Raw genomic sequence first — 15,416 nt, forward strand, 5'->3', positions numbered from 1 at the left:
AAAATTTAATTTATCTGGTCAATGTTCTCATAACGCATATGATGTGTCCCGTGTTTTATTGACGATACATTTTACAGACAGTAAAAATATCAACGAAAGTGCCGTTGTGAAAGTGCTACTACCCAAACACGTCGACATGGAGAAGATAAACAGAAAAGTAACACGGTCGCTGTTGACGTTGTGTAGATCTTGAATTAAGCGCGTGAATGTCTGTGGAACACAGCGTCGCGTGACATCTTTATTAAATTAATTCGTATTTTATTGAAGCTGCATTCCTAAGGGAGAAGCTAATGTAAGTTATGGTGTTTTCTGATGACGTTAAAGTGCGTGCAGTTTAGCCAGCTAGCTAGCATTAGCCACAGGCTAACGCAATGTGGTCAGTGAGATGATAATAATAATAATAACAATAATAATAATGAAAATAAGGTATTGCACTTTATAGAAAATATGCCAGATGGTGCAGTGTACCGTGTAAGCTGGTTGTCCGTATTCTGTCGTTCAACCTCCAAATATTATTCGGACAATTTCATCTGAACGTGAGCTGGAGGCCTCACTAGCTAACTTAACAGATGTTATACAGATAGCAGGGTTACATTGCTGCCTGTTGGTAATGTTAAATAGATAGCTAGCAAAGTAGGCCTATGTGTGGCAAAATATGTTGTTTTGGTACAAAGGTTGGCTTTGTTATTGCGTTTTGAACGCATGGACTGAATGTATGGTGTTAATATTCACTAATAGTTTACATGTATTCAACGTTTCTCTGAAATTATTTGTTTCTGACAATTTAACGTCATAATTTGGAATGCAGTGGCAACATCAGTGTGTGCTCACTATCTCACACCGCTAACCTGACCAGGAACCATAATTACTCAAATGTACATTAACTATTAAATGTTTCGTGAGCTAAAAGTGGATTACAACCACTGTACTGAGATATGTTCACCTCTAATGGGTTGTCTTGTTTGATTGTTTGATTGCAGGGTCTTGACAACATGGACAGTGGCCTGAGTCCCCAGGATAAGAAGGACTTGGACAAGTTCATTAAGTTCTTTGCCTTGAAGGTAAAAAGCCAGAATCCAGCACAGGATATGAATGTAGCTTCTGTGATCGTCTTTAGAGGTGTGGGGTGTGTTCTAGTGGCTTTGTTTCTGTCACTGGTATCTACCGATGCAGGCGTTTTGGTTTTATTTAGGTTTTAAGCTTAGGTTTTGAGATACTTGTCACTGATACTTATGTTGAGGTGACTCTGGATACTCCTTTACTGCTGACTAGTGATGGTTTCTTATGTCCTATGTGTAGACTGTCCAGGTGATTGTCCAAGCTCGTCTTGGAGAGAAGATCTGCACTCGCTCGTCCTCATCGCCTACTGGCTCTGATTGGGTAAAATAAGTCTTTGTTTTACCTTTCTGTTATTAATCAGATTTACAGTTCCCTGTATTTGACTGCTAGTCTTTTTCTTTAAAGATGTCAGTGAAATCATGTTTGTTATTATGATTTCTTCTAGTTTAATTTAGCCATCAAAGACATCCCAGAAGTGACTCATGAAGCCAAGAAGGCACTGGCTGGCCAACTCCCAGGCATCGGGCGCTCCATGTGTGTCGAGATCTCCCTCAAGACGTCAGAGGTAAAAACCTCCTTTGATCATCTGCTGCTGTCCTGTTTTCTTCTTTTATTAATATTACTTCTCACTCACAGGACCTCAAACAGTGCAGGGACTTTAAATATTCAAATATAACAAATAATAACTTCAGGTATCAGGTTTATAAACTAAGAGAGACAACAACATGTTGTGAACCGTAAAAGACTCACTATAAAAAATACTGTTATTTTTTACATATATATATTTATTTCAATTGTCTGTGTCTCTCTGTCTCACTCAGGGTGACTCAATGGAGTTGGAGACTTGGTGCCTGGAAATGAATGAAAAGTGAGTGGGTTTTAATTGTTTTAGCGGCCAAACGATTAAGGAATATTTCTGAAAGTGAGACGTTTATCAGTGCTGGCAGTGTGTCTGTGCCTTTATGAAGTTGTACAGTAAGCACGTGATCAGCTTGGACGACCACAGATCTGTATCGACCCCGATACTGTGCTGTAATGTCACGCCATCACGTGCAGCACTTGTGATCACTGCTTCGTTGTATGAAAACATAGAGCGGCACAAAAATGACGTCTCATCCAGCAGCTTCGGTAAAGAAAGTGCTGACAGCTAATGTCGGATGCGTTCAGTTATAAATGGCTTACTTTGTCTCTATTTCGGTGACATTTTGTAGTCGTGTCACGTCTGTGATGTGCTGCTGTTGTTTGATCCGCGACAGATCCGCGAGAAACGCGTTTAGAAAAACCATTAAAGGAAAGTTATTCCGCCTTTAGATGTTGAGCTGTTGAGTCATTTTAATGCAGGCCCACTCTTAAGTTGACATTTATGGGAAATACCGCCACGCTGCTGAGTTGTAATGAGTCAATGCGTCATCTGTCTCTGCTGTAGGTGTGATAAGGACATCAAGGTGTCGTACACAGTCTACAACCGTCTGTCTGTGCTGCTGAAGTCTCTGCTGGCCATCACTAGAGTAACACCCGCCTATAAACTATCCAGAAAGCAGGGTCACGACTATGTCATACTATACAGGTGAGTGAAACAGCTGGATTAACTGCTTAAGCAACACCAGCTCTGATCTGTCTCCTGCTACACACAATGGATGTATGAGATGTGTCCTCATCTGTTTCTGTCTCTATTTAGGATTTACTTCGGGGAAGTGCAGCTCAGTGGATTGGGAGAAGGTAACTGTGAATGTCGTAAATCACTGAATAACTTGTGTAATGATTCATTTGAACGTTCGCTCACTGAAGCTCGTCGTTTGTTTTGTCAGGTTTTCAGACGGTGCGCGTCGGCGTCGTCGGCACCCCCGTTGGCACGGTCACTCTCACGAGCGCTTACCGCACCAACCTGGCGTTCATGTCCAACAGGTAAGCGACGCGCTACACGCAAAATGTGATTTGCTTGTTAAAGTCAGAATGAGTCAAAAACCGGTCCGCCGTTGACGCGTCGTCTCCTGCAGACAGTTTGAGCGCTCGGCTCCCATCATGGGGATCATCGTGGATCACTTTGTGGATCCTCCCGGCAGCGGCCAGCGGCCCGCCAACATGGGACATCCCTGCAACTACAGGTAGCTACAGACACAAATGGAAACCCTGACATTTTATGCCCACAACTGCCACTCAAAGTTTCTGTGACCACCAAACCAGATGCAGCTGCTGCAGTCGAGACTCGGATCAATCTTCTAATTTACAATATATGTGTGTGTGTGTGTGTGTGTGTGTGTGTGTGTGTGTTCAGAGCTCCAGATGAGGACGATGGAGGACCATATGCGGGGGTTCAAGATTCACAGGAGGTCTGCACCACCTCCTTCTCCACCTCCCCTCCCTCACAGGTAAGAGGACAGTCACTCGCTCCTCTTTAGCCTCTCCATTTTCATACCTGTTCTTTATTTCACTTTCCCTTTTCTCTCTTTGTCTGTTTTCTGTCTTGTTGTCTTTTTTTATTGTATGTTTATCTCTCTGTGTGTGTGTGTGTGTGTGTGTGTGCTGTGCGCACTCTCTCAGTGTGTGTGTACACTGAGTCCTTCGCCCTCTAAACTGTCTAAGCCCCTCCCTCTGGACAGTCTGCCGCTTCCACTGGCTCCGGGACTTGTCACTCACACTGTGAGTTTATACTGGCCACTGTGTGTGTGTGTGATGCTCCATCGCTTAGCTCAGCCCACAGTTTTATGCACCGTAGACCTGTTTCATTGTGATGATTCATCATCCGTACCACGTAGCAAACCCCCGTTCATCTCAAGAGCACATCTGTGACGTTGTGATAACACGCCGTGTGTCTCTTCCTTCTATCCGTCCGTCTCTCTAGCTGTACGCTTCCAGGTTATCGTACCATCCTCCAGCTCTAACGGGAGCTGCTGAGCTCTGTCACCCTGCTGCAAACCAGGTGATACACCAATCAATCCACCTCCACATCCACATATAACGTTTATCTGCGATACGTCGCTTGATAGGTTAGGGCAGCAAGAGTAAAAATCATAGATGTCCACTATAACCTCGGCTCTGTTCCTCCTCAGGTGTTGCATGCTGGGAAGGAGCATGGCGGGGCTGCGTTGGTCCCTGCCCAGCCTCCTCACGGAGCAGACGCTCATCTGCCGGTGGAGAACGCAGCGAACACACCCGGCAGCAGGTAATTCTCTCACTTCAACTGCATAGCGGCGAAACAAGTAGCCTCTCTCTAAACGTCAAAGTCACCGATCTTCATCCTGCCCCGTGAAGACGTGTTGGATTGTTAATCAACATCCGAACGGGTGACTCGCTCGCCTCTCTCTCTTCCCAGTGGCGACGACGACGGCCTGACGCACAGCGGAGAGAGGACGAGCGCTTCTCCCTCGGACCCCGTGGAGTCTCTCAACGCCTTCACGAGGAAGATCGGAGCCTTCGTCAATAAAGCCAACGCACCGGTTGGTAACTGTCCTACAGTAGTTTAGTAGTGAGTGAAGAGAACACTGAATTTAACCCTGTGTGTGTGTAGATTACAGCAGCCAGTCTGGACCTGCCGTTTGCCGCATTTGCTCCTCGAGGCCTGGACCCAGAGGAGAATGATCCCATGGTAGATATTACGATCACAAAAATACAGCACGATACTTGGGTTTGTCTTTAAATGTACAATCGATGTGATAAATTGTTGACGCAAGTGTTGTACAGTCGGTATATTCTCTGTATGTGTGTGTGTGTTCAGGTGCAGCCTCCAGACTCTCCTCCCTGCCCCTCACCCCTGCAGGCCAGCCTCCATTCTCAGGGCTCAGAGGGATCGGGGCAGCAGGACGACTTCGTCATGGTCGACTTTGTACGTAAATATTTTACAGATATGTGAAATCCCCTTGGTGTGACGTTGAGGTGTTTTTTTTAACAGTCAAATAAATTCTGGAGCAGTTTGTGAACTCTAAAGGTCTCTTTACCCGTCTCTGTGTAGCGTCCAGCCTTCTCTAAAGACGACTTGTTGCCGATGGATCTGGGCACTTTCTACAGAGAGTTTCAGAACCCCCCTCAGCTGGCCAGCCTCTCGCTACACATCAGCTCCCAGTCGATGGCCGATGACCTGGTAACACTTGTTTTGTTTTTTTAAAGTCGCTATTAAAAAGTCTGAAGCTAAACCGAATGCCTTCTCATAATGTCCCGTTTTCTCGTCTGCAGGACTCGCTGCCAGAGAAACTGGCCGTTTATGAGAAAAACATCGACGAGTTTGACGCTTTCGTGGACATGCTCCAGTAGAAGAGACGCGGAGGAAAGACTAATGGATGGTGGCAAATGAAGCAGGAAAAAAAAAAGAAAAAAAAAAGGGAGAAGCAGAGTGGGAATCGCTCAGACTAAAATCACCTTATTTTAATGTGAATCGCCTCATTTTCCGCTCGCACAGATCCCTGTAAATACTGCATTATCTGCTCCGACACTGGAGAACACCCTTCTCTGGTCTGGTAGTGTTCATCTAAAAGCTAAACTTTATTCTCTATGTGGCACAGATCCGCTCACGTCAGGCGTCGTCATTCAAAAAGGACGGACGACCTGCACTCGTGATAGTTTTTGAGCCGCCCTCCACTGAACACTACTGGCCTCTGAAGGTTTCCACGACATCATCACCTTTTCTGATCACACGGTGCGACTCTAGAAATCAAACCGGCTCCCTTTGTGTCACAGGCATTGTCTTCGAAAAACTGAAATGTTGAAAAGCTGGTCTAGCCAAACGTGTTGTAATTAGGAGATGTGCTGCTCTGCATTCTCACTTCAGTTACCCTAGCTGGTCTGGGGATTTATACGGGCAACTTTAACGTTAGCAAACGGCCCCAATGGAATTTAAAGTTAATCAAATGCTTATAGAAAGACATTTCTCCGTGCTGAAGCAACTCGTTGAACTACATTCGGTTCCAGCAACAGAGCGTATTAACTACAGGCTGCGTAACATGCATATGTATATTTTAGGCCGTCTACCGAAGGGGTCGCCATCCATGACTGTCGTTTGGTTGAAAGCTTTAATTTAAACTTTTCTTCGCTGTTGGTCTAGATGTCCTAATAAAGCATGGCTGCTCTGTTGAAACAACCGATGTCTGTCAAATGCTTGGGGCCACAAATATGATGTGTGTGCACATGATTAGGTTCAATAAAAATATAAGAGTCCCAATGGGCAGAGATGTTGATCGGCTACTCGGACTCTAACTCACGACTTTTAATAAATCAAATGAAAGAACTTCTCAAATGGAATTTTATTGTTGGTAGTTTCTGGAATTCCATCACATACCTGCAGGGCTGCAAAGGGTCAAAACCATAAAGTTAAGAGTATGGCATCACGCATTTTACAAATACTCTACAATTAATGTTTCACACCGTGACCAACGGAAGACGCTCTTCGTTTCTGAGGGCCCCTCTTCTCTTGAACTGCTACCGTAAAAAAAAAAGGGGCCGAGAACCGTTCAGAGAACATTTCGACTTCAGGCTCGTTTCCCGTGAACAGCTTTATCTTGAAGGTCTACGGAGGAAACTCTCCCAGACGACGAGGACGTAAATTCACCTAACTACGTTTTCTAAGAGTTAGCCACTTAACATGCCGTTACTTTTTGAAACACGCCCTCTGAGCTTTGGCAGACGGGCTGGACGAAACGGAACGAGAAAAAATACAAAAAAAAAAAAAAAAGAAAGAAGGTTTCACAGGAGACAGGCAGTGATCGCCCCCAGTGTGCATTTTTCCACCTCATTCGATTGCTCAGTCCACTAGAATGTCCTGTCCCCGTGTCCCCCCACGGTGGCCCCCTCTGAGCCCGACTGTCCAATGAGTTTGTGTTGGGTCGGCGTGGAGAATGAGTCCCTCGAGTCAAACATCGGGGGAAATGGTTGGAAAACAAACAACAAAAAAAACGCCCAAATAGACGGGGGAGGAGGACGACTGACACTTAACTCTGGTTGCCACTTCCTTGGACACGGGGTGAAAGTCTTTGAGGTGGATGGCCAATGTCCTCCATTGTCATAAATATCCAACCTGCCCCCCCCAGTGGGCTGAATGTAGGTGGGGTTATAGAATAGTGGGGGTTGAAACCGGCGTCCATACACACTACAGATCAGAGCAGGAGGAAGAAGAGGGAGTGTTTGGAGGAGATCCAGGAGCTCGACTTTTCTTCATGGGCTTTTTTTTTCCTTTCTTTTTTAAATTTTTTTTTTTTTTTTTTTTTTTTAAAGAGCGGGGAGGTGACCGGGGGGCTCAGGCGGTGTTCAGTAGGTCCTGTATGGCTTTCTGCTGCGTCTCGTTCAGCGTCGACACGCACTGCGTCCATAGACCCGCCGACACCTGGAGGACAAACGAAACAGATTAGTTTACTTCATACCCGCTTGCTTTCTGAGTCGTTTACTCTTTCTTTTGATCCGGTGTGTGGTAGAGGCTCACCTGTACTTGGCGGATGACGTTGGCGAGCCGCTTGCTGCACGCGTCTTCACTCTTGACCGATTCGTTTGCGACTCCGTCCGCGATGATGAGGAAGATTTTAGGCAGGTTGGCGTTGTCTGGTCCGAGGACGATGGGGTTGTTGCTGTGGAGAGACGATAGCAGAGTAAGATTAAAAAGAGTTTGTACAAAATTAATGTAACAATCAAATTTAAGAGTCGCCCCCGACCTTTCGATGAGGTCGCACAGGAAGTCAAACGTGTGGACGGCCTCCTCTTTGTCCTCGTTGAGTGGCAGCCAGCTGAGCCAATGGGGGAGGATCTCGTTGACGTTCACGCACTCGGGCCGAAACCTCATGACCTTCCCGACGGCGGAGATGCAGTTCTCCGTGGCGTTGACGTTCTCTTTGGCGCGCGAGTCCGCCGCCTGGATGACCCTCACCAGCAGGGGGATGGCCTCTGGATCGGAGGGAAACAAAACGAATCCGGTTAACCGAAAGCGGAACGCCAGCCGACGGCGACACAAGTGATGGGCGGAGCCGGAGGCCGGTACCTGTGCAGAACGGGCGGTAGCTCTCTCCTCCGTGCTGGGCCATGACGCCGACGCCGTAGGCGGCCGCCTGCCGGACCTCGGGGCTCGTGTCGCACAGCGACTGCAGCATCGGCCGCAGGAAGTAGTCGGCGTATTTGAAGGAGGCGGGGCTGCAGTGCTCCACCACGTCGTCGAAGATGCACAGGCCCCACTGTCTGTCGGCCCACGGCCTGCTGGGACACTGGAGACGAGGTTGGTTAGTTTCTTTTGGCCTTTAAGTGACGATAAATGTGTACAACATGGCTGCAGACGTACAGGAAACAGGAAGTACTCACTATTAGCTGGACGATGAGCTGCAGCAGCTGTTCGAACCACGGAAGCACCTTTTCTTTGTAACTACTGAACACCGAGTGCAGGATGTCTGACACTTTGGTCAGGATGTACACGTCGTTCTCATCCTGCAGAAGAAAGAGATAATGAGGACTCGCACTACGTTCTTCACGATTTCTGACACTACGAGGTCAAAATCTTCACCTCGTCTTGTAACGATTCCTCCACCTGCTCGTCGTAGTCTTCATCCTGTCTCTTGGCTGTGAGGAGCAAAGAAGTGTTCGGTGAGGATTGAGCATAAACGCACATTTATGTCCTTGATTTGAGACGAAGGAGCTTTTTTTTTTATCTTACCCTGTCTGAGCTCCTGGTTCTTAAAATGCTCCTCCAGCTTTGCTTTCAAGATGCCGCCCAGCTCCTCGAAATGCTCGTTGTTCAGACAGCCGTCCCCCATCAGCTCGATGCACTTTAGACCAAAAACAAGCAAAAAACAAACCGGTCACAAACCGGGCCCGGCTCCTAAAAACGGATCCAAATGTAAAAAGACGCTGCATGACGTTACCTTGGCAAAGGAGTGCATGATCTCTGACAGGACGTCGGAGTCCGGCTCGGTGCCGATGGACTTGATGAGGGCGTCGCACATGAAGTGCCACATCTGGGTGAGGTACTCCGGGCCTCGGACCCGCGCGCACTCCAGCAGCAGGGGCATGGACTCGGCCGCCGCCACCCGCACACGTGAGACAGTTAAGGGGAACGCCATCGAAATCCTCAAACCCTTCATGTACACGCAATGCCACCACTTATAGCTCAAAAAAAAAAAAAGGTGAGAAGTCACCGTCTAAGAAAGGATATCGTCATGGAAGTAGAACTTGAGCAGAGGAACCATCAGCTTCACCACCTGCTCCGTGTACTCCACGAAGCCCTCCTTCAGCTCTTTGGCGTAACACACCTGGAAAAAAACAACAACAACAACAACACGGAGTCACCTCAATATCTAGATAAGAGATAAACAATGGATTTACATCAATGCTCCCAATCTGGCGCTCTGTCAAATCTGCCTCGGATCCCACCCGGGAGCCTGACTACTCACCAGCATCTGGCAGGCGGTGGCCTTCTCCTCCAGGCCCGCCGTCTTGATGCCGAAACTCTGCTGGTCTCCCAGGTTGACGAACTCCCAGCCGTCGTCCTCCGATATGTTCTCCATGTCCTGGGCTACGAGACGGAGACGGAGACGTTCAAATACCAGCACTACTGCTGCTGCATTGTTTAAAAAAGGGAAACGTGTGTATATAGTACTTACTGTCGAGCAGGGCCACCTCGGGCTTGATGGAGGCGGTCTTCATCAGGGGGCCCATCACCACAGGCAGGTACTGCTGAAACTCCTTCCCCAGGATCTTGCACATCCGGGCCCACGCCGAGATCATGTAGGAGATCTAAACCGCAGCAGAACAGGGTGACTACATTGCAACAGCGCTAAAGAAAAACCTGGACGGTTCAAAGTTCCGTTCAAGCCTCGCCCACCTGAGGATCGTCGTCCTCCAGGTCATTGAAGTCCGTCTGGGTTTTGAGGAGCAGCTGCATGACGGCGGAGGCGTCCGGCATGAACTGGGGACAGAACAGGAAGAGAGGGACGCACGTGAAGATGGCAGCCATCCTTCATTTTACAGAATCTCGGGAGGAGGGGGGCGACAGACGTACCTTCTCCTTGCCGACCGCCAGGCCGATGAGGCTGATGCACTCGATGGTCTTGCCGCGAAGCAGCCGGAGCTCCTTCTGCACGGCGTTCTCGACGATGTGCTTGAGCGACGGCATGAACAGGTCGTAGTACGGCACGAACTTCTCCTCGGCCGTGTCCGCCACCGAGGCGATGGACGTCACCACCTGCTCCAGGACCAGCTTGGTTCCCTTCTGGATCAGCTGGGGAGGAGGGAAGGGGACACAGTTAGGACCGACACCAACACCGAGGAGCTGTGATCCTGCTGATTTATTAAAAACACAAGTATGTGTTTGTACCTCTTGCAGCTTGGCTACCATGATGACGTGAAGGTGCTGCACCAAGCTGTCCAGATACGGGATCAGCAGCGATTTGGGACAGTCCTCTGTGAAGTTGATGAGGGCGGCGGCGGCGTGCGCCTGCACCCGAGGGTTACTCTGGTCCTCCATGGTCTGAAGCAGGGCTGAGATCACCTAAGGGGGAGGCGGATGCAGCGTCAGAGTCCACAGCAGCAAACCGTTACCGTGTGAACCCGCCCCGCACGGATCATCTGTTACCTTGTCGTGGAATTTCTTTTGGAAGGTCGGGGCAAAGTCTGTGGCCATTTGTCCAATGGCGTTGCAGGCAGCGTAGCGCACCCGTGGGTGCTGAGGAGGGAAAAGGAAGCCAAACTCATTACCACCATACGAGATGCTGCGCGAAGTCCCCCCCCCCCCCCCCCAACGTAAGTAACTAAATCATTTCTTACAGGATCGGAGCAGAAGATGAGGACGAAGCTGACGATCTCTTGGAGGATGGCCTCCATCTGCTGGTGGCAGCCCTCGCCGATGGCCGACAGCGCCATCAGCCCGGCGTGGCGGTACTTCCAGTCAGCTGGCGACAGACGCACGGGGTTAATCTCATGTTCACGCCGAGCAGATACAAAATAAAAGCGTGGCGCGTTTCCGACAGTTGGAAATGGCAGCAGGTTTTACTTACGGTTCTGCAGCATCTGCATGATGTGCTGCTTGATCATGGGCAAGATGATCTTTCCTCCCAGGCCGCAGGCGATCCTGTCGAGGGCGCTCTCCCCGGCCACGGCGTTGCTGTCAAAGTCATCGTCCTCCAGCTCATCAGCCATGGCCCACTCGTCATCGTCCTCCAGGTCCACCATCATGGCCAGCATCTGGGGCACTGAAGACACAGCACACGCATAATTACGACTGTAACTAAACCCATCGGGGAGCGAACGGTTAACGCTCTCCTCCTCCTCCTCACCGCTCTGAGCCACGATGGCCGTGTGTTTCCTCAGCATGGCCGCCGCCGTCTCCGATAAAGTGACGATGACCTCCAGCGCCAACTGCCTCTGCATGTTCGTCAGGTTGGTGTCGGCACACAGCTGAAGGGACACGGATGCGTGTCAAAAACAAGAAACGCAAATCCAATTCACTTCCATGCAAAACAAAAAAGAAGAATATTTGGCATCGGGGTGCTCTCTGACTCACCTTCAGACAGAGCTGCAGGGTGGGCTCCAGGTTGGGCCTCAGGTATTTGGGTGCAGTGTCCGCGATTTCCACTAAGGACTTGAGCACAGAGTCGTCCGCCTGGTAGCACGAGTCGTTCGCGGCCTGATTGAAAACAACAGAAGCTGCGGTCAGCGTTGCAAATGCGTTCATTCGGCCCGTGACCGCCGCAATCCGTAGGGCTCAACCTCCACCCGCCGGCATGAGTCACAGACGGGTAACGCTCGCTAAAACACCGTCGCAACAGATCTCTCATCTGTGAGGCAGCTCACCTGCAGGAGGCCTGGGAGGAGGTCGGCGAAGTGCTTCAGCAGAGCCGAGTTGCTCTCGTTCGACAGAACAAAGGAGGCTGCAGCGCGAGCCGCCAGGGTGCGAATCTGAAGGACAGTTTGAAATGAATACAACGTACATTCATAAAATCGGGATATTAACGGCCCTAAATCCCGATTTGGGGAGCTCTTACCTGTGGGTTTGCCTGGTCCTGCATGCACTGAACGAGCATGCGCTTGATAACCTCCATATAGTGCTGCTGCTGGTTGCCGAAGATCCCCGGGAAGTTCCTAAATGAGGACGAGACACACGGCCGTCAGCACTTACAGGCAGGCGAATCGTGTAAATATACAAGTCCCAAATAAAAGACGTGGGATGAAGCGAGCAGAGGACTCACCAGAATATGTGCAGGGCAGATTCTCGCAGGTTGACGCTGTCAGAGTTGACCGAGTCGAAGAGGAACTTGAGCACCTCTGGCCACTGGTTATTCCCATCGTCATCTGGATGAAAGACGGCACAATCAACGAGTCATTTTCTGAATAAAATAAATTAAACACCCTATACGGTCACCGTAAAATGACTTCCACGCCAGCGTTACCTATGAGGTTGCGGGTGAGCTCGGCTGCGATGTCGCAGACCTTCTTGCGGATGTTGGGCGAGGTCTCCTGCTGGATGCTGGTCAGCAGCTCCGTCTTGATGGCCGTCTGCATCTCCAGCGTCAGGCCCGGGTAGACCTCCTCGAAGGACGACGACAGCAGCCGCCGCAGCAGCACCGCCGCCATCTGTTTGACCTGAGCGGCGATCGGAAGCCAGTTTTATTTTACAGCGTTTCTTTGGATTCATTTTGCCGGTTTACAATTCGACGGCATCTCAGAAAGGCAGCGTCACTCTCCACGGGCCAAGCACCTAGTGCCTGCTCCCATTTCAAGACTCTAAAAATATCAGCCTTGAGGTAAAGAAAAGGAGAGGGAGCCTGAGGGACCAAGCAGCTGGTGAACTCAGAGTAAACTCCCCGGATGCCAAAACCGTGACTCATAACGAGCCAACGTGGCCGCGCTACATTTGTGAGATGCCGTGAACGCGGCACCTGTTTTCAAAAGCAGAGATACGACGGTGACGGCGGACGTGATGCTGCGTCACATGACCTGTGACTTTGTCGGTGTTAAAAAAGTACAAACCTCTTCTGCAGCGGATGCATCTCGGATGGCCTGCAGCAAGAATGTGATCTTGTTCTGTCCCAGGATGGTGTCATAGGTCTCCTGCGAAGAAAAAGGAAGTGCGAGTGAGACATGGCAAATGCACTAATTTAGCCCTGCGAGAAATTAAATCGCTATCGAAACGGATCCTGAGGCTGCTTCCCAGTTTAATTCATCTTTAAGGGCGAGGTAACAACATGGGTGTGGTTATTTAGAGGCCTACGTTTCATTCACTGGGTGTTTATGGCGCTGACTGTAACCAGTGTATCCTGTAGGCCTTGGATTGTATTGTATTAACTGGTAAAGAAATAAACAGGACACGCATAAGAGCAGTAAATCAGAATAATAAAAACTTTGAGATTTGAACAAGTTTACAACAGACAAGTGTTAAAAAAATAGCAAGGCAAGAATAGAAGCAGCCACTAAGTTCTTATTGCAGATCGGACACTTCATGGGACAATAAATAAGACTGGCTGTGCTGTGGATTTGGTTTGGTCTCGAATGCTCTCAAGCTGCCTCACTGAAGCCATAAAAGAAACACACACACACACACACACACACACACACACACACACACACACACGTGAAGGGCTGGGTGTGTTCAGAGGCGAATATCAAGCTGATGGTCACTGTCGCAATAGTGTGACTGGAGAGAAACCCGATTACTGAGTCAACACGAAGTAGAAACCGTACACAGGCTGCTCCTGTCCCAACACGACCACTTCTAATCATCTGATTTCTTCACCAGCATCATCTGCCTCACATCCACTAACATGTGTAGCTAGTAGTAGCACTTAGCTGTCCATAGCATACTCCCAAACAGCCAAGATGACTCTAAAACTAGCTATTGCAAAAGGTCAAAACAATGGTGACACTTCATGGCTCACCATCCCTCACATCATCTATTACATGGGGGGTGAATTTGTGTTTGGGGCACCTCTAAATGTTTAGCAGCTGTAGTCTTTAGCTGTTCATATATGGGTTTAAAGTCCTCAACTGATGGGTCATTTCCTATTGTGTGTGTAAGAGTAGAAAGGGGGGAGGTTTTTTTATAAAAGGATGGATTCCAATGAGATTAGTATCGCGGCAGACAGTCTGTGGTTCAATAAAGAAAAGCGCTGACTGCACAGCGAGGGATGAGCGTGATAAGATTCAACCACCTCATCCAAAAGAGGTAAAACTGTGGAGACAATGCTTTTTGCCGCGACAAGAGGCTCATCATGGTGGTGGGGAAAGTGAATAGGCCAGCTCGACTCAGCCCAAACAAATCCACGAGAGCACCTAATCCAATGAGAGGAGATGAGCCGAGACGAGCCTTAATTGGTGACGTGACTGAAACGGAGATAATTCACTCAACACCAAACTCAGAGGACAACAACACGGTTGTGTTTAACTTGACTTCCAGATCAAGAAATGACTGAAGGCCATGGTACAAATCACAGCTAGCATAGCTCTGCTGACTCCATCTGTAACATAACCACAACGGGTTTGTTGTTGATCATTCCACTTATAACGTGACACGTGTGTGTCGCCATTTAATTTATCTGGTTCTTTTAGGAGCCACACCATGTTTAGCGCTAGCTTGCTAGCTAATAAAACTAGCAACACTGTAGCAGCTCTCGTAGCTTCATGCTACTTCCGGTACTCTTCTAGCTAGATCCCCCTAGCTTCACATTGCACGTGGGCTATCGAGCCTGACGCGAGAGCGCACTGCGCGCGCGGCCGGACTGGGATAGCTATAGGCGGCTAGCTTTTAGCTAACCCCGATAACCACTGTTTTATACAATCTCAGTACTTGTCACGCGTCAAATCCGCCACGTGTGGTTATCTCACCTCTGATTGCTTCCTGACGGTGTTGTCAGGGCTCATCAGGTTGCCCAGCAGGAGGTAGAACTGCTGCTGCTGGTCCGCCATTGCAGTGAGATCCAAAAAGACCAGCCGGGTGGAGAAGCGGCGAAATGAGCCCGGCAGACCAAGCGTCGGTCACACAATGCTGCTCTCCGCCCATTGGCTGTGTATATCAACTCTGCTCGTCGTTCATTGGACGAGAGCACCGTGTCAAACGCAGGCCATTGGCTCACATCTTCTATTGGACGGACTCGACACAGAGAGGTGAACGCGCTGATCCTGTTAGTTAATAATGAATTACCAAAGCGCGGGAAATGACTACATCACCGTTAACAAAGTAGAAGTAACTCATTGTTGTTTTACGTTTCTATTAGCAGTATGGAAAGTAACTAAGTATATTTACTCACTTAAGTACTTAAGTACAATGTTGCGGTTCTCGTACTTAACCTCAATATTTCCATTTTATGCTACTTTAGGCGTGTACTTCACTACATTTCAGAGGGAAGTATTGCACTTTTTATGTTGATACATACATGTTAATACTTCTCTGGTGTACTTTTGAG

General features: G+C 48.9%; 2 protein-coding genes across 3 annotated transcripts; one reads left to right on the forward strand and one right to left on the reverse strand.

Annotated features, from left to right (window-relative positions):
- Positions 1–135: 135 nt before the first annotated feature.
- Positions 136–6,130, forward strand: atg13 (ATG13 autophagy related 13 homolog (S. cerevisiae)). 2 transcript variants are annotated; one of them, XM_068719244.1, is made up of 18 exons: positions 136–292; positions 981–1,061; positions 1,300–1,380; positions 1,505–1,624; positions 1,881–1,927; positions 2,486–2,626; positions 2,738–2,778; positions 2,868–2,964; positions 3,057–3,164; positions 3,335–3,428; positions 3,601–3,699; positions 3,902–3,979; positions 4,110–4,222; positions 4,373–4,496; positions 4,568–4,645; positions 4,775–4,882; positions 5,009–5,137; positions 5,230–6,130. In XM_068719244.1, the coding sequence occupies exons 2-18, from the start codon at positions 993–995 to the stop codon at positions 5,305–5,307; spliced, it is 1,605 nt and encodes a 534-aa protein (XP_068575345.1). In that variant the 5' UTR covers positions 136–292; positions 981–992; the 3' UTR covers positions 5,308–6,130. The 2 variants fall into 2 exon arrangements, with proteins under 2 accessions (XP_068575345.1, XP_068575346.1); XM_068719245.1 differs by lacking the exon at positions 3,601–3,699.
- A 144-nt stretch (positions 6,131–6,274) lies between these two features.
- Positions 6,275–14,977, reverse strand: kpnb3 (karyopherin (importin) beta 3). The gene is made up of 25 exons (XM_068719243.1): positions 14,839–14,977; positions 12,988–13,068; positions 12,408–12,600; positions 12,207–12,309; positions 12,003–12,099; positions 11,812–11,916; positions 11,522–11,644; positions 11,295–11,415; positions 11,016–11,210; positions 10,786–10,910; positions 10,595–10,684; positions 10,337–10,510; positions 10,022–10,240; positions 9,845–9,928; positions 9,624–9,756; positions 9,414–9,535; positions 9,176–9,272; positions 8,886–9,058; positions 8,678–8,789; positions 8,528–8,583; positions 8,329–8,451; positions 8,015–8,234; positions 7,692–7,920; positions 7,466–7,607; positions 6,275–7,369 (listed from the first exon to the last, which is right to left on the reverse strand). The coding sequence occupies exons 1-25, from the start codon at positions 14,917–14,919 to the stop codon at positions 7,283–7,285; spliced, it is 3,285 nt and encodes a 1,094-aa protein (XP_068575344.1). The 5' UTR covers positions 14,920–14,977; the 3' UTR covers positions 6,275–7,282.
- Between the last annotated feature and the right edge of the window lie 439 nt (positions 14,978–15,416).

Source organism: Cebidichthys violaceus, unplaced genomic scaffold, assembly GCF_023349555.1.
Source record: "Cebidichthys violaceus isolate CVI_PGR_0920_01 unplaced genomic scaffold, fCebVio1.0.p SCAF_24, whole genome shotgun sequence".
Taxonomy (NCBI): domain Eukaryota; kingdom Metazoa; phylum Chordata; class Actinopteri; order Perciformes; family Stichaeidae; genus Cebidichthys; species Cebidichthys violaceus.